General features: G+C 45.5%; 1 protein-coding gene across 1 annotated transcript in view; it reads right to left on the bottom strand.

The window, feature by feature from the left end:
* stab1 (stabilin 1) overlaps window positions 1-19,089 on the bottom strand; it is a 221,273-nt gene that overhangs the window by 158,637 nt on the left and 43,547 nt on the right. The window contains exons 12-20 of the mRNA XM_064967067.1: window positions 17,614-17,754; window positions 16,846-16,917; window positions 12,203-12,316; window positions 5,841-5,894; window positions 4,789-4,869; window positions 3,780-3,932; window positions 3,623-3,685; window positions 3,141-3,233; window positions 1,077-1,163 (exon numbers count right to left, since the gene is read on the bottom strand). Coding sequence (XP_064823139.1) covers window positions 1,077-1,163; window positions 3,141-3,233; window positions 3,623-3,685; window positions 3,780-3,932; window positions 4,789-4,869; window positions 5,841-5,894; window positions 12,203-12,316; window positions 16,846-16,917; window positions 17,614-17,754 — 858 coding nt within the window. The remainder of the gene's footprint in view (window positions 1-1,076; window positions 1,164-3,140; window positions 3,234-3,622; window positions 3,686-3,779; window positions 3,933-4,788; window positions 4,870-5,840; window positions 5,895-12,202; window positions 12,317-16,845; window positions 16,918-17,613; window positions 17,755-19,089) is intronic.

The raw sequence follows: 19,089 nt of genomic DNA, 5'->3' as shown, positions 1-19,089 counted from the left end.
GTAGACAGACTATAGACAGACTATAGACTGAGACTACGGACTGAGACTATAGACTGAGACTACGGACTGAGACTATAGACAGACTACAGACTGAGACTATAGACAGACTACAGACAGTGACTACAGACTGAGACTATAGACTGAGACTATAGACAGACTATAGACTGAGACTATAGACAGACTACAGACAGTGACTACAGACTGAGACTATAGACTGAGACTATAGACAGACTACAGACTGAGATTACAGACAGACTACAGACTGAAACTGTAGACTGAGACTACGGTCTAGTATCTACTGAGCTAGAGTCTGCAGTCACATTTTTATTGATGAAGAGACTGACGCCTCCCTCTCTGGATTTCAAATCCAAATCCAATTTGAGAAAATGCTTGGTAAACAACGTGTAGATTAACAGTGAAATGCTGGCTGACGGGGCCTTTTCCAACAATTCAGAGTTAAAGATCATTACAATAGAAATAATGACACAGTGAATAACGAATGTCCCTGAATCCACTGTCCGCTCGGTGAATGGAGAATCCATCGAGTTGAATAGCCATGGAGGGGGTTTCTTGCCCGAAAGCAATGTTTCAGCCAAAAAACGGAAAACATTGCAGTTACGAGAGTCTCGTTGATAGCATATCCGCGATCTGAGGTCTTCCGTCTTATTTTTCAAGTGACTAGGAAACTGGGATGGTTTTCCCTTCACCTTAGTCTCACTTAGCTCTCCTGCCTCTTTTCCACTGGCGTTTCCTCTAGGGCAGCTCAAAGATTGGGTCGGAGGTACACAAAGATGAGTCGAAGTCGGATGAGTCAAAGTCGAAGCCAGAATTGCGGTTAGTAACTGCCGACCTGATGTTCAAAAGTTTTTGTAGATCCTAAGACAATACTGCTGATACATTGAAGATAAACGGCAAAAGAATTTAACAAAATAGCAAAGTAGGGTCGGCGTTCGCAAGACAGCAACCAAACAGTATGGCTCTTTCTTTCCATCTTGTGTGTGTGTGCGCATGCATGAGTGCGTGCTCATCAGACTGCTGAGAGAACGACCTGCTAGGGAGAGAGAGTCTTTACTTACAGTGCCTTTGCCATAACAGGGTGTCTGGAAACCTCCTGTACACGTTTTACACTCAGGTCCATAGAACCCACTGCAACACTCTGCTCTCTGAAACTCAACAGAAACAAATCACTCACTGAGACTGCAGGGTTGCAAACGCACCCTATTCCCTGTGTAGTGCACTACTTTTGACCATGGCCCATAGGGACCGATAGGGCTCTGTAGGGCTCCACAGGACTCCATAGGGCTCCATAGGGCTCCACAGGACTCCATAGGGCTCCATAGGGCTCAACAGGACTCCATAGGGCTCCATAGGGCTCCACAGGACTCCATAGGGCTCCATAGGGCTCCATAGGGCTCCACAGGACTCCATAGGACTCCATAGGGCTCCATAGGGCTCCATAGGGCTCCATAGGGCTCCACAGGACTCCATAGGGCTCCATAGGGCTCCATAGGGCTCCATAGGGCTCCACAGGACTCCATAGGGCTCCATAGGGTTCCATAGGGCTCCACAGGACTCCATAGGGCTCCATAGGGCTCAACAGGACTCCATAGGGCTCCATAGGGCTCCACAGGACTCCATAGGGCTCCATAGGGCTCCATAGGGCTCCACAGGACTCCATAGGACTCCATAGGGCTCCATAGGGCTCCATAGGGCTCCACAGGACTCCATAGGGCTCCATAGGGCTCCATAGGGCTCCACAGGACTCCATAGGGCTCCATAGGGCTCCATAGGGCTCCATAGGGCTCCATAGGACTCAATAGGGCTCCATAGGGCTTCATAGGGCTCCATAGGGCTCCACAGGACTCCATAGGGCTCCATAGGGCTCCACAGGACTCCATAGGGCTCCACAGGACTCCATAGGGCTCCATAGGGCTCAACAGGACTCCATAGGGCTCCATAGGGCTCCACAGGACTCCATAGGGCTCCATAGGGCTCCATAGGGCTCCACAGGACTCCATAGGACTCCATAGGGCTCCATAGGGCTCCATAGGGCTCCACAGGACTCCATAGGGCTCCATAGGGCTCCATAGGGCTCCACAGGACTCCATAGGGCTCCATAGGGCTCCATAGGGCTCCATAGGGCTCCATAGGGCTCCATAGGACTCAATAGGGCTCGATAGGGCTTCATAGGGCTCCATAGGGCTCCACAGGACTCCATAGGGCTCCATAGGGCTCCACAGGACTCCATAGGGCTCCACAGGACTCCATAGGGCTCCACAGGACTCCATAGGGCTCCATAGGGCTCCATAGGGCTCCACAGGACTCCATAGGGCTCCACAGGACTCCATAGGGCTCCACAGGACTCCATAGGGCTCCATAGGGCTCCATAGGGCTCCACAGGACTCCATAGGGCTCCATAGGGCTCCATAGGGCTCCATAGGGCTCCATAGGACTCAATAGGGCTCGATAGGGCTTCATAGGGCTCCATAGGGCTCCACAGGACTCCATAGGGCTCCATAGGGCTCCACAGGACTCCATAGGGCTCCACAGGACTCCATAGGGCTCCACAGGACGCCATAGGGCTCCATAGGGCTCCATAGGGCTCCACAGGACTCCATAGGGCTCCACAGGACTCCATAGGGCTCCACAGGACTCCATAGGGCTCCATAGGGCTCCATAGGGCTCCACAGGACTCCATAGGGCTCCGTAGGGCTCCACAAAGCTCTGGTCAGAAGTAGTGAACTATTTAAAGAATAGGGTGTCATTTGGTCTGCAAGTTTGTTGTCATCCTAACCGAAACTATGTGTTAACATCATGTTCGTATTTAATCTCTTTCTTTACTTTATTCTTCAGAAAGAAGATATCGCTATAAACATACCAGACATATCATTCTCTCTCTCTACATGATGAATGAAAAAGATACAGGAAATGAACCAAGCGCTGAACCAGGAAATGAACCAAGAGCTGAGCCAGGAAAAGAACCAAGAGCTGAGCCAGGAAAGGAACCAAGAGCTGAGCCAGGAAATGAACCAAGAGGTGAGCCAGGAAAAGAACCAAGAGCTGAGCCAGGAAATGAACCAAGAGCTGAGCCAGGAAAATAACCAAGAGCTTAACAAGGACAATGAACCAGGAGGACTTACCTCAATAGTAGTGTTGCAGTATTTAGCACAACCTTTATTGAGCGTGGGGTTGAATGGATGTGCCTGATAGTCACAATCCTTCATGTGACTTTGCTGTGGTACAGAAACAACAATAAGTACCTTATCTTATTAGCAACAGAAGAGGGTCGTTACCTAACAGGGTCGTTACCAACAGAACCAATTCAAATAGTTGTATCCTGTGCAGGCATATGACAATAAAACATTTCATTAGATTTTAGCGTAGACAAATCATTACAAATATGTGTCATTGTTTATGTAGCTGGTATTTAAAAAATAGTAAGAACTACTTTGTATAATAATCCAGGCCATGAGCTGAATAGAGATCCAGACATAGAGCCACACTCAAAAAGATGCAGCAGAAGCTTAGGATCTTTTTACTGCATCAGGGATAGCAGGCACAGGTCTTTAACAGCCAGCCACCTTCATGAGAGGAATAGAAAACATTGCTGTGATTATTTTACCAGTTCTATGCTTCCCTCGGGGCAATGTGACTCATAGAGATAGCTGCACCTCACACACGGGCCCTGGAGAACGGACACACAAACAACATCACAATGCCACAGTCATTTTTCAATTAGAATAGACTAGAATAGAACAGAACAGAATGTTTCCCCCTACCACGATGATTTTGTTCTCTGTGACATCACATCTCTTAGGCAGGATGGGGACGATCGAGGGCGGGACTAGAACCCCGTCAATCATATGGATCACTCCATTGGATGCCATAATATTAGTGATCTGAAGAGGTTTCCCGCCCAGCAGCACCAGGCCCTGTCAGACACAATGGAGATGTCCTTAAAAGGGAACTTCAGAATTGTATAATTTATGATAGATGGTTTTTAATCCTGAAAGTGATCCAATGTCTCTAACATTATGTTATAAAATAGGGACCCTCCCCTTTAACAATTCACAATTAAATCACAATTCAAGTAAAGAGTAAAGATCATGATCAACCTATCCTTTAGTTATCCCTTTTAGATTCAACACTATTTTATAGAAAAGACCCCGGGGTCTCCCAAATGGCACCCTGTTCCTAATATAGTGCACTAATGTTGAGCAGGGCCCTATAGGGAATAGGGTGTAGTGTTACTGTTGAGCAGGGCCCTATAGGGAATAGGGTGTAGTGCTACTGTTGACCAGGGCCCTATAGGGAATAGGGTATAGTACTACTGTTGACCAGGGCCCTATAGGGAATAGGGTGTAGTGCTACTGTTGACCAGGGCTCTATAGGGAATAGGGTATAGTACTACTGTTGACCAGGGCCCTATAGGGTGTAGTACTACTGTTGACAAGGGCCCTATAGGCTGTAGTGCTACTGTTGACCAGGGCCCTATAGGGAATAGGGTGTAGTGCTACTGTTGACCAGGGCCCTATAGGGAATAGGGTGTAGTGCTGCTGTTGACCAGGGCCCTATAGGGAATAGGGTATAGTGCTACTGTTGACCAGGGCCCTATAGGGAATAGGGTATAGTGCTACTGTTGACCAGGGCCCTATAGGGAATAGGGTGTAGTGCTACTGTTGACCAGGGCCCTATAGGGAATAGGGTGTAGTACTACTGTTGACCAGGGCCCTATAGGGAATAGGTTGTCTCTTGGGAAGCATCCCGTCTTGAAATAGCAGAACTTACATCGTTGGTGAGGTTGACTAGTAGGATCTGATTGGCCATTGTCTGAATCAGACCCATGCTTGCCAGCTGGTCCACGGTCAACTACAGAGATAGAATCAATAATTAATAGCTGTGCTCCATAGGCAAGGAGCGTAACAGGAAGTAATAGCTGTGCTCCATAGGCAAGGAGCGTAACAGGAAGTAATAGCTGTGTTCGACTCAGTAACTCCTAATCAAATGTATTTGGTTGCAATGGCAGTTTAACTGGAAGCGGGAATCCACCACTCATTGTGGTAGTGTTAATGTTTTAACATTGTTTAACAGTAGCAGAGATTATTTAAGAATTTACACGTTTTGGCAACAAGCAATTCGAGTTGAAGATGTGTCTGTTTGAGTGGAGCCCATTTTGAAAGGTGCATTCAGAAAGATGTCAACAACATAGTAAGTTTTGTACAATTTTGTAAATCGTTTTTTCACGTCGGAGACCGGGTTCAGATCCCACCTGTAACATGTAAAGTGGTTTTCCATGCTGGAGACCGGGGTTCAGATCCCACCTGTAACATGTAAAGTGGTTTTCCATGCTGGGGTTCAGATCCCACCTGTAACATGTAAAGTGGTTTTCCATGCTGGAGACCGGGGTTCAGATCCCACCTGTAACATGTAAAGTGGTTTTCCATGCTGGGGTTCAGATCCCACCTGTAAAGTGGTTTTCCATGCTGGAGACCGGGGTTCAGGTCCCACCTGTAAAGTGTTTTTCCATGCTGGAGACCGGGGTTCAGGTCCCACCTGTAAAGTGTTTTTCCATGCTGGAGACCGGGGTTCAGATCCCACCTGTAAAGTGGTTTTCCATGCTGGAGACCGGGGTTCAGATCCCACCTGTAACATGTAAAGTGGTTTTCCATGCTGGAGACCGGGATTCAGATCCCACCTGTAATATGTAAAGTGGTTTTCCATGCTGGAGACAGGGGTTCAGATCCCACTTGTAATATGTAAAGTGGTTTTCCATGCTGGAGACCGGGGTTCAGATCCCACCTATAACATGAGCTCTTGTAACATGTGGTAAAAGCACTTACCGCAGCCTGGGAGTAGATATGTTGTTTCAGAAGCTCTTGAAGCTTGTTCTGGGCCTTCCGAGGGAGAGAACAGAGTTCTACATCGAACAGTTTCATACTGGGAATACTGTAGGGTCACTGGGAATACTGCATGGTCACTGGGAATACTGTAGGGTCACTGGGAATACTGTAGGGTCACTGGGAATACTGCATGGTCACTGGGAATACTGCATGGCCACTGGGAATACTGCATGGTCACTGGGAATACTGCATGGTCACTGGGAATACTGTAGGGTCACTGGGAATACTGCATGGTCACTGGGAATACTGTACGGTCACTGGGAATTCTGTACGGTCACTGGGAAACCTGGAGGGTCACTGGGAAACCTGGAGGGTCACTGGGAATACTGTAGGGTCACTGGGAATACTGTACGGTCACTGGGAATACTGTAGAGTCACTGGGAATACTGCATGGCTACTGGGAATACTGTAGGGTCACTTGGAATATTGTAGGGTCACTGGGAATACTGTAGGGTCACTGGGAATACTGCATGGTCACTGGGAATACTGTAGGGTCACTGGGAAATACTTACAGTCACTGGGAATACTGTAGGGTCACTGGGAATACTGCATGGTCACTGGGAATACTGTACGGTCACTGGGAATACTGTACGGTCACTGGGAATACTGCATGGTGACTGGGAATACTGCATGGTCACTGGGAATACTGCATGGTCACTCAGAATACTGTATGGTCACTGGGAATACTGTAGGGTCACTTGAAAAACTGTAGGGTTACTGGGAATACTGCACAGTCACTGGGAAAACTGTACGGTCACTGGGAATACTGTAGGGTCACTGGGAATACTGTAGGGTCACTGGGAATACTGTACGGTCACTGGGAATACTGTACGGTCACTGGGAATACTGCATGTTCACTGGGAATACTGCATGGTCACTGGGAATACTGCATGGTCACTGGGAATACTGTAGGGTCACTGGGAATACTGCATGGTCACTAGGAATACTGCATGGTGACTGGGAATACTGCATGGTCACTGTGAATACTGCATGGTCACTGGGAATACTGTACGGTCACTGGGAATACTGCATGGTCACTGGGAATACTGTACGGTCACTGGGAATACTGCATGGTGACTGGGAATACTGCATGGTGACTGGGAATACTGCATGGTCACTGGGAATACTGCATGGTCAAAGGGAATACTGTACGGTCACTGGGAATACTGCATGGTCACTGGGAATGGGAATACTGCATGGTCACTGGGAATACTGTACGGTCACTGGGAATACTGCATGGTCACTGGGAATACTGCATGGTCACTGGGAATACTGTAATACTGGTCACTGGGAATACTGCATGGTCACTGGGAATACTGTACGGTCACTGGGAATACTGCATGGTGACTGGGAATACTGCATGGTCACTGGGAATACTGTATGGTCACTGGGAATACTGCATGGTCACTGGGAATACTGTATGGTCACTGGGAATACTGCATGGTGACTGGGAATACTGCATGGTCACTGGGAATACTGCATGGTCACTGGGAATACTGCATGGTCACTGGGAATACTGCATGGTCACTGGGAATACTGTACGGTCACTGGGAATACTGTGGTCACTGGGAATACTGCATGGTCACTGGGAATACTGTATGGTCACTGGGAATACTGCATGGTGACTGGGAATACTGCATGGTCACTGGGAATACTGTACGGTCACTGGGAATACTGCATGGTCACTGGGAATACTGCATGGTCACTGGGAATACTGCATGGTCACTGGGAATACTGCATGGTCACTGGGAATACTGCATGGTCACTGGGAATACTGTACGGTCACTGGGAATACTGCATGGTCACTGGGAATACTGCATGGTCACTGGGAATACTGTACGGTCACTGGGAATACTGCATGGTCACTGGGAATACTGTACGGTCACTGGGAATACTGCATGGTGACTGGGAATACTGCATGGTCACTGGGAATACTGTACGGTCACTGGGAATACTGCATGGTCACTGGGAATACTGTACGGTCACTGGGAATACTGCATGGTGACTGGGAATACTGCATGGTCACTGGGAATACTGCATGGTCACTGGGAATACTGCATGGTCGCTGGGAATACTGCATGGTCACTGGGAATACTGTACGGTCACTGGGAATACTGTACGGTCACTGGGAATACTGCATGGTCACTGGGAATACTGTACGGTCACTGGGAATACTGCATGGTGACTGGGAATACTGCATGGTCACTGGGAATACTGCATGGTCACTCAGAATACTGTATGGTCACTGGGAATACTGTAGGGTCACTTGAAAAACTGTAGGGTTACTGGGAATACTGCACAGTCACTGGGAAAACTGTACGGTCACTGGGAATACTGTAGGGTCACTGGGAATACTGTAGGGTCACTAGGAATACTGTACGGTCACTGGGAATACTGTACGGTCACTGGGAATACTGCATGTTCACTGGGAATACTGCATGGTCACTGGGAATACTGCATGGTCACTGGGAATACTGTAGGGTCACTGGGAATACTGCATGGTCACTAGGAATACTGCATGGTGACTGGGAATACTGCATGGTCACTGTGAATACTGCATGGTCACTGGGAATACTGTACGGTCACTGGGAATACTGCATGGTGACTGGGAATACTGCATGGTGACTGGGAATACTGCATGGTCACTGGGAATACTGCATGGTCAAAGGGAATACTGTACGGTCACTGGGAATACTGCATAGTCACTGGGAATACTGTAGGGTCACTGGGAATACTGCATGGTCACTGGGAATACTGCATGGTCAAAGGGAATACTGTACGGTCACTGGGAATACTGCATGGTCACTGGGAATACTGCATGGTCACTGGGAATACTGTACGGTCACTGGGAATACTGCATGGTCACTGGGAATACTGCATGGTCACTGGGAATACTGTACGGTCACTGGGAATACTGCATGGTCACTGGGAATACTGTACGGTCACTGGGAATACTGCATGGTGACTGGGAATACTGCATGGTCACTGGGAATACTGTACGGTCACTGGGAATACTGCATGGTCACTGGGAATACTGTACGGTCACTGGGAATACTGCATGGTGACTGGGAATACTGCATGGTCACTGGGAATACTGCATGGTCACTGGGAATACTGCATGGTCACTGGGAATACTGCATGGTCACTGGGAATACTGTACGGTCACTGGGAATACTGTACGGTCACTGGGAATACTGCATGGTCACTGGGAATACTGTACGGTCACTGGGAATACTGCATGGTGACTGGGAATACTGCATGGTCACTGGGAATACTGTACGGTCACTGGGAATACTGCATGGTCACTGGGAATACTGTACGGTCACTGGGAATACTGTACGGTCACTGGGAATACTGTACGGTCACTGGGAATACTGCATGGTGACTGGGAATACTGCATGGTGACTGGGAATACTGCATGGTGACTGGGAATACTGCATGGTGACTGGGAATACTGCACGGTCACTGGGAATACTGCATGGTGACTGGGAATACTGCATGGTCACTGGGATATCACTCGTATTCACATCACATTCACATCATATTACTGTATATTAAAAACTGCGTCCCAAATGACACCATATTACCTTTATATTGTTTTACTTTTGTAAATAGTATATATAGTATAATATAGCATCGACAGTAGTAGTAAATGACAGCCTATATATCAATATATACAGAGCATTCGGAAAGTATTCAGACCCCTTCACTTTTTCCACATTTTATTACGATACAGCCTTATTCTAAAATGGATAAAATTGTGTTTTTCCCCTCAATCTACACACAATGCACCATAATGACAAAGCAAAAACAAGTTTAGACATTTTTGCTAATTTATAAAATAAAATAAAATAAACTGAAATATTAGATTTACATAAGTTTTCAGACCCTTTACTCAGTACTTTGTTAAAGTGCATTTGGCAGCGATTACAGCCTTGAGATGGCTCGAGCCTCAAGCTCTGTCAGGTTGGATGGGGTGCATCGCTGCACAGCTATTTTCAGGTCTCTCCAACGATGTTTGAGCTCTGGCTGGGCCATTCAAGGACATTCAGAGACCTGTCCCGAAGCCACTGCTGCATTGTATTGGCTGTGTGATTAGGGTCGTTGTCCTGTTGGAAGGTTAACCTTCGCCCCAGGCTGAGGTCCTGATCGCTCTGGAGCAGGATGTCATGAAGGATCTCTCTGTACTTTGCTCCCGACATCCTTCCCTCGATCCCAACTAGTCTCTGAAAAACATCCCCACAGCATGATGCTGCCACTACCATGCTTCACCGTAGGGATGGTGCCAGGTTTCCTTCAGATGCAAAGCTTGGCATTCAGGCCAAAAAGGTCAATCTTGGTTTCATCAGACCAGAGAATTTTGTTTCTCATGGTCTGAGTCATTTAGGTGCCTTTTAGCAAACTCCAAGTGTGCTGTAATGTGTATTTTACTGAGGAGTGGCTTCCGTCTGGTCACTCTGGTCACTCCATAAAGGCCTGATTGGTGGAGTTCTGCAGAGATGGTTGTCCTTCTGAAGGTTCTCCCATCTCCACAGAAGAACACTGGAGCTCTGTCAGCGTGACCATTGGGTTCTTGGTCACCTCCCTGACCAAGGTCCTTCTCCCCTGATTGCTCAGTTTGGCCGGGTGGCCAGCCCCAGGAAGAGTCTTGGTGGTTCCAAACGCCTTCCATTGAAGAATGATGGAGGCCACTGTGTTCTTGGGGACCTTCAATTCTGGAAACATTTTTTGGTACACTCGTGGCTTGGTTTTTGCTCTGACATGCACTGTCAACTGTGGGACCTTACATAGACAGGTGTGTGCCTTTTATGGGATCCTGTATTTCACATTATAGCCATTACCATATATATATGATTAAATATTATCTGATGTTGGCTGTGTGAAGTATCTGCATTTGTGCACTTGAGCATCATCATGAGAGTAAACAACTGCTTGCTACATCTACTTGCCTGTTTGTGTGTGTGTGACAAGAACTGAGTAACATGGTGTGACCTGCATGTTGCAAAACTGTAGATAACAGCCCAGCAGATGCTTTGTCCTTGTGTTTGTATGTAACAATACTGAGCACATGGTGTGACTTGCTGTATCTTATAAAGTTGTGATAGGGAGGGATGGTCATCACGAGGTTTAACTGAGATGGAAAAATACTGAACAACACAATAGCAGGAGCTGAGCAACTGTTCTAACTAGGCTGTGATACCAGAACAGTAAGAATCTATACATCGAGGGAGAACTCCAAGAGGCGGGGACCAGCCTGAGCGCCTGCAATAGGCTGAGCAAGTTTAAACCACGCCCATTCTCTACTGTGATAGGCCAACAGACGGGTTGGAACTATGTCCATCACAGTATAAGAACACTGTTTACGGACATCCAGTCAGTTCTCTGTTCTGCCCTGCGTGGTATTACAGTGAGCCCGTAGATACGAACGTTGCATTTGCCATTTATTACTTAGCTAATAAAAAATACATAGTATACAATCGGTGACTCATTGTTATATTTATCCTGATACCAGATTCGAATTTACGCAATTCTAACACTTTCCAAATCATGTCCAATTATTTGAATTTACCACAGGTGGATTCCAATCAAGTTGTAGAAACATCTCAATGATGATCAATGGAAACAGGCTGCACCTGAGCTCAATTTCTCATAGCAAAGGGTGTTAATACTTACGTGCATAACGTATTTATGTTTTTTATTATTAATATATTTGCAAAAAAAAATCTAAAAACAAGTTTTAATATTGTTATTATGGGGTATTGTGATGTCATTATGGGGTATTGTGATGTCATTATGGGGTATTGCGATGTCATTATGGGGTATTGCAATGTCATTATGGGGTATTGGGATGTCATTATGGGGTATTGTGATGTCATTATGGGGTATTGCGATGTCATTATGGGGTATTGGGATGTCATTATGGGGTATTGTGATGTCATTATGGGGTATTGCGATGTCATTATGGGGTATTGGGATGTCATTATGGGGTATTGTGATGTCATTATGGGGTGTTGGGATGTCATTATGGGGTGTTGGGATGTCATTATGAGGTATTGTGATGTCATTATGGGGTATTGTGATGTCATTATGGGGTATTGCGATGTCATTATGGGGTATTGTGATGTCATTATGGGGTATTTTGTGTAGATTGATGAGGGAAACAATTATTTAATTTAATAAGGCTGTAACGTAACAACATGTGGTAACATGGGAAGGGATGTCATTATGGGGTATTGCTCTGTATGTCATTATGTACTCACGTGGTACAGCATGCACGTATATAGTAAGGTATTAGTACTCACATGGAACAGCATATATATCAGCCTGCCGTCTCTGAACTTGTCCACAGCATCGTTGGTCGGGACGAACACAGTGAGAGGACCAGGACCTCTCAGAGGCAGAGTAGTCCCACAGTTCTGAAAGACAGACAGACATTGATCAAGTCATGCATTATCATTAGTGCTCTCTACAATGTAAATATTTGTCGTTCTGTCGCTGAGCAAGGCAGATGCCGATTAAGGCAGTCTCCCGCACCTCTCTGATTCAGAGAGTTAAATGTGGTTAAATGCAGAAGACACATTTTAGTTGAATGCATTACATTGTACAACTGACTAGGTATCCCCCTTTCCCTATCTATCATCTATCTATCTATCATCTATCTATCATCTATCTATCTATCATCTATCTATCATCTATCTATCTATCTTCTATCTATCTATCATCTATCTATCTATCTATCATCTATCTATCTATCTTCTATCTATCTATCTTCTATCTATCTATCTTCTATCTATCTATCTTCTATCTATCTATCTATCTTCTATCTATCTATCTTCTATCTATCTTCTATCTATCTTCTATCTATCTATCTTCTATCTATCTATCTATCTGTCTGTCTGTCTGTCTGTCTGTCTGTCTGTCTGTCTGTCTGTCTGTCTGTCTGTCTGTCTGTCTGTCTGTCTGTCTGTCTGTCTGTCTGTCTGTCTGTCTGTCTATCTATCTATCTATCTATCTATCTATCTATCTATCTATCTATCTATCTATCTATCTATCTATCTATCTATCTATCTATCTATCTATCTATCTATCTATCTATCTATCTATCTACCTACCTCATCCCCATACTGGTATTTATTTATTTATTTTGCTCCTTTGCACCCCAGTATCTCTACCTGCACATTCATCTTCTACCGATCTACCATACCAGTGTTTAATTGCTATATTGTAATTACTTCGCCACCATGGCCTATATATTTAATTAACTTACCTTTTGCACTCACTGTATATATACTTTTTGTTTTCTTTTGTTCTACTGTATTATTGACTGTATGTTTTGTTTATTCCATGTGTCACTCTGTGTTGTATGTGTCGAATTGCTATGCTTTATCTTGGCCAGGTCGCAGTTGCAAATGAGAACTTGTTCTCAACTAGCCTACCTGGTTACATAAAGGTGAAATAAAAAAATAACCTAGCAGCAGAATGCTGTTGTACAACTGACTAGGTATCCCCCTTTCCCTTTCTCTATAACCAGCAGAATGCTGTTGTACAACTGACTAGGTACCCCCCTTTCCCTTTCTCTATAACCTAGTAGTAGAATGCTGTTGTACAACTGACTAGGTATCCCCCTTTCTCTATAACCTAGTAGCAGAATGCTGTTGTACAACTGACTAGGTATCCCCCTTTCTCTTTCTCTATAACCTAGTAGTAGAATGCTGTTGTACAACTGACTAGGTATCCCCCTTTCCCTTTCTCTATAACCTAGTAGCAGAATGCTGTTGTACAACTGACTAGGTATCCCCCTTTCTCTATAACCTAGTAGCAGAATGCTGTTGTACAACTGACTAGGTATCCCCCTTTCTCTATAACCTAGTAGTAGAATGCTGTTGTACAACTGACTAGGTACCCCCTTTCTCTTTCTCTATAACCAGCAGAATGCTGTTGTACAACTGACTAGGTATCCCCCTTTCTCTTTCTCTATAACCAGCAGAATGCTGTTGTACAACTGACTAGGTATCCCCCTTTCTCTTTCTCTATAACCAGCAGAATGCTGTTGTACAACTGACTAGATATCCCCTTTTAGTTCTCTATAACCAGCAGAATGCTGTTGTACAACTGACTAGATATCCCCCTTTCCCTTTCTATAACTATAGCAGAATGCTGTTGTACAACTGACTATCTTTCCCTTTCTCTATAACCTATCTATCTATCTAGGTATCCCCTATCTTTCTCTATCTATCTATCTATCTATATCCCCCTTTCTCTTTCTCTATAACTAGTCTGAATCTGTTGTACTGTCTGTCTGTCTGTCTGTAACTGTCTAGAATGCTGTCTGTACTGTCTGTCTGTCTGTCTGTCAACTGTCTGTCTGTAACTGTCTGTCTGTCTGTCTGTCTGTCTGTCTGTAGCAGAATGCTCTTGTCAACTGACTGTCTGTCTTTCTCTATAACCAGTCTGTCTGTCTGTCTGTCTGTCCTTTCTCTATAACCTAGTCTGCTGTCTGACTATCTATCTATCTATCCTATAGCAGATGCTATGACTATATCCCCCTTTCCCTTTCTATAACTAGCAGAATGCTGTTGTACAACTGACTCATCCCCATACTGTTGTATTTATTTATTTATTTTGTAGCAGAATGCTTTGTACCCCAGTATCTCTACCTGCCATTCATCTTCAACCGACTAGGTATCCCCCTTTCCCTTTCTCTATAACCAGTTGCTGTTGTACAACTGACTAGTATTATAACCTAGTAGCATATATTTGTACAATTAGGTATCTTTCTCTACCTAGTAGCATAATGCTGTTGTACAACTGCCACCATGCCTATATATCCCCACTTTCTGTTTATCTTTTAGCAGAATGCTGTTGTACAACTACTAGTATTATTGACTGTATGTTTTGTTTATTCCATGTGTCACTCTGTGTTGTACAACTGTGTATCCCCTTTCTCTATAACCTAGTAGTAGAATTGCTATGCTTTATCTTGGCCAGGTAGCTGTTGTACAACTGACTAGGTATCCCCTTTCTCTATAACCTAGTAGCAGAATGCTGTTGTACAACTGACTAGCCCCCTTTCTCTATAACCTAGTAGTAAATGCTGTTGTACAACTGACTAGGTACCCCCTTTCTCTATAACCTAGTAGCAGAATGCTGTTGTACAACTGACTAGAAGAATGCTGTTGTACAACTGACTAGGTACCCCCTTTCCCTTTCTCTATAACCTAGTAGTAGAATGCTGTTGTACAACTGACTAGGTATCCCCCTTTCCCTTTCTCTATAACCTGGTAGAGAATGCTGTTGTACAACTGACTAGGTATCCCCCTTTCCCTTTCTCTATAACCTAGTAGCAGAATGCTGTTGTACAACTGACTAGGTATCCCCCTTTCCCTTTCTCTATAACCAGCAGAATGCTGTTGTACAACTGACTAGGTATCCCCCTTTCCCTTTCTCTATAACCTAGTAGTAGAATGCTGTTGTACAACTGACTAGGTATCCCCCTTTCCCTTTCTCTATAACCTAGTAGCAGAATGCTGTTGTACAACTGACTAGGTATCCCCCTTTCCCTTTCTCTATAACCTAGTAGCAGAATGCTGTTGTACAACTGACTAGGTATCCCCCTTTCCCTTTCTCTATAACCTAGTAGTAGAATGCTGTTGTACAACTGACTAGATATCCCCCTTTCCCTTTCTCTATAACCTAGTAGCAGAATGCTGTTGTACAACTGACTAGATATCCCCCTTTCCCTTTCTCTATAACCTAGTAGCAGAATGCTGTTGTACAACTGACTAGATATCCCCCTTTCCCTTTCTCTATAACCTAGTAGCAGAATGCTGTTGTACAACTGACTAGGTATCCCCCTTTCTCTTTCTGTTGTACAACTGATAATCCCCCTAGCAGAATGCTGTTGTACAACTGACTAGGTATCCCCCTTTCCCTTTCTCTATAACCTAGTAGTAGAATGCTGTTGTACAACTGACTAGGTATCCCCCTTTCCCTTTCTCTATAACCTAGCAGCAGAATGCTGTTGTACAACTGACTAGGTATCCCCCTTTCCCTTTCTCTATAACCTAGTAGCAGAATGCTGTTGTACAACTGACTAGGTATCCCCCTTTCTCTATAACCTAGTAGTAGAATGCTGTTGTACAACTGACTAGGTATCCCCCTTTCTCTTTCTCTATAACCTAGTAGTAGAATGCTGTTGTACAACTGACTAGGTATCCCCCTTTCCCTTTCTCTATAACCAGCAGAATGCTGTTGTACAACTGACTAGGTATCCCCCTTTCTCTTTCTCTATAACCTAGTAGTAGAATGCTGTTGTACAACTGACTAGGTATCCCCCTTTCTCTTTCTCTATAACCTAGTAGCAGAATGCTGTTGTACAACTGACTAGGTATCCCCCTTTCTCTATAACCTAGCTGTTGTACAACTGACTAGGTATCCCCCTTTCCCTTTCTCTATAACCTAGTAGTAGAATGCTGTTGTACAACTGACTAGGTATCCCCCTTTCCCTTTCTCTATAACCTAGTAGCAGAATGCTGTTGTACAACTGACTAGGTATCCCCCTTTCTCTTTCTCTATAACCTAGTAGTAGAATGCTGTTGTACAACTGACTAGGTATCCCCCTTTCTCTATAACCTAGTAGTAGAATGCTGTTGTACAACTGACTAGGTATCCCCCTTTCCCTTTCTCTATAACCAGCAGCAGAATGCTTTAAGAATCATTTAAGAACGGTCCAATAAGTAGGTGAAGTACATCAGAAGGAATACCACCATGGCCTGTATTCATAGTAGGATGATCTAGGATCAGTTTAGCGTTTCAGATCATAATAAATCAGATTTCATGTACATGGAGGGACCTGATCATAGATCAGCACTCCTACTCTGAGACTCTTAGTGAATATGAACACTGAAACAAAACATTTAGTGAAAAACCCTTAGAGGCCACTCACGTCCACCAGCGAGAGGAAGCGGTTGTATTTCTCATCCTTTGTCAGGATCTCCCCGATGGTCTTATCAGCAAACTTCAAGTGAGAGAACGATCAGTCATTATCATCGAAAGAGTTTGATAGAGGGCACATCTTTGTAGCTTTGCCATAATGGCTCCTGTGTCAAAATAGGCAGCGCATCTGAGGGATATCTCCATTTTAAAGTAGTTAATTTCTTCTTCTTCTACTACTTCTGTGAGTTTATTGACAGTCTGTTAACCAACTGTAAGGTTGCATACTACCACCTAGAGTTATGGAATGTTTTCTCATGAGCATAATTCATGGACTGATCCCTCCTGTTGACCTTGATAGAATTACATGATCCTTCCTTAACCCATACTGTAGGAAGTCCCAGCCAATTGGCTACGTCAAAATGGTGAAAGTCCTCAATTGCACTGTTTTGTCAAAATTGGGCCCTCTATGCAACTCTATGGTATCATCCAATCACAAGTGGTAGCATAGTATAATGCTATGGTAGTGTTTCTTCATCCTGGTTCTGGGGACCCAAAGGAGTGCACATTTTTGTTTTTGTCCTGATACTACATCACTGATTACACTAATAAAGGTCTTAATGCTGAGTTGATTATTTGAATCAGGTGTTAAGTGCTGTGGGCAAAAACGAAAATGTGTCCCCCAGGACCAGGATTCAAAAAACACTATGCGAAGGAAGACCAGCAGTAGAGCGGACCTCTGGGCTGAGATGCACTACTCATTCTAATAACATGGCAACACCTGCTCGTCCTTTGGGCTGTCAGGGAGGATATTCCTGGGTATGATTGGCTGGTCGATGATATGGATAACCCCATTGGCTGCTGGGATGTCCTGCTGGATGACTGAGTAGAGAGTCTCAGGAGACTTCACCAACATGAATTGCTGTCAAACAACACAAAACACATTAGGGGTGGGACCAAACACATTGGGGGTGGGACAAAACACATTAGGTGTGGGACCAAACACATTGGGGGTGGGACCAAACACATTGGGGGTGGGACCAAACACATTGGGGGTGGGACCAAACACATTGGGGGTGGGACCAAACACATTGGGGGTGGGACAAAACACATTGGGGGTGGGACAAAACACATTGGGGGTGGGACCAAACACATTGGGGGTGGGACCAAACACATTGGGGGTGGGACCAAACACATTGGGGGTGGGACAAAACACATTGGGGGTGGGACAAAACACATTAGGTGTGGGACAAAACACATTGGGGGTGGGACCAAACACATTGGGGGTGGGACCAAACACATTGGGGGTGGGACCAAACACATTGGGGGTGGGACAAAACACATTGGGGGTGGGACCAAACACATTGGGGGTGGGACCAAACACATTGGGGGTGGGACAAAACACATTGGGGGTGGGACAAAACACATTGGGGGTGGGACAAAACACATTGGGGGTGGGACCAAACACATTGGGGGTGGGACCAAACACATTGGGGGTGGGACCAAACACATTGGGGGTGGAACCAAACACATTGGGGGTGGAACCAAACACATTGGGGTGGGACAACCACTTTGGGTGTGGGACCAAACACATTGGGGGTGGGACCAAACACATTGGGGGTGGGACAAAACACTTTGGGGGTGGGACCAAACACATTGGGGGTGGGACCAAACACATTGGGGGTGGGACCAAAAACACATTGGGGGTGGGACCAAACACATTGGGCGTGGGACCAAACACATTGAGGGTGGGACCAAACACAATGGGGGTGGGACCAAACACATTGGGCGTGGGACCAAACACATTGAGGGTGGGACCAAACACATTGGGGGTGGGACAAAACACATTGGGGGTGGGACAAAACACATTGGGGTGGGACAAAACACATTGGGGGTGGGACAAAACACATTGGGGGTGGGACCAAACACATTGAGGGTGGGACCAAACACATTGCGGATGGGACCAAACACATTGGGGGTGGGACCACCACATTTAATCTGTGTCAAACAACACCAAACACATTGGGAATGGGACCAAACACATTGGGGGTGGGACAACCACTTTGGGGGTGGGACCAAACACATTGGGGGTGGGACCAACCACATTGGGGGTGGGACCAAACCCATTGGGGGTGGGACCAAACACATTGGGGGTGGGACCAAACACATTGGGGGTGGGACCAAACACATTGGGGGTGGGACAAAACACATTGGGGGTGGGACAAAACACATTGGGGGTGGGACAAAACACATTGGG

This window comes from Oncorhynchus masou, chromosome 5 (assembly GCF_036934945.1).
Source record: "Oncorhynchus masou masou isolate Uvic2021 chromosome 5, UVic_Omas_1.1, whole genome shotgun sequence".
NCBI lineage: Eukaryota > Metazoa > Chordata > Actinopteri > Salmoniformes > Salmonidae > Oncorhynchus > Oncorhynchus masou.
The sequence above is the reverse complement of the archived record's forward strand: the minus strand, read 5'-3'. Positions and strand labels throughout refer to the sequence as shown.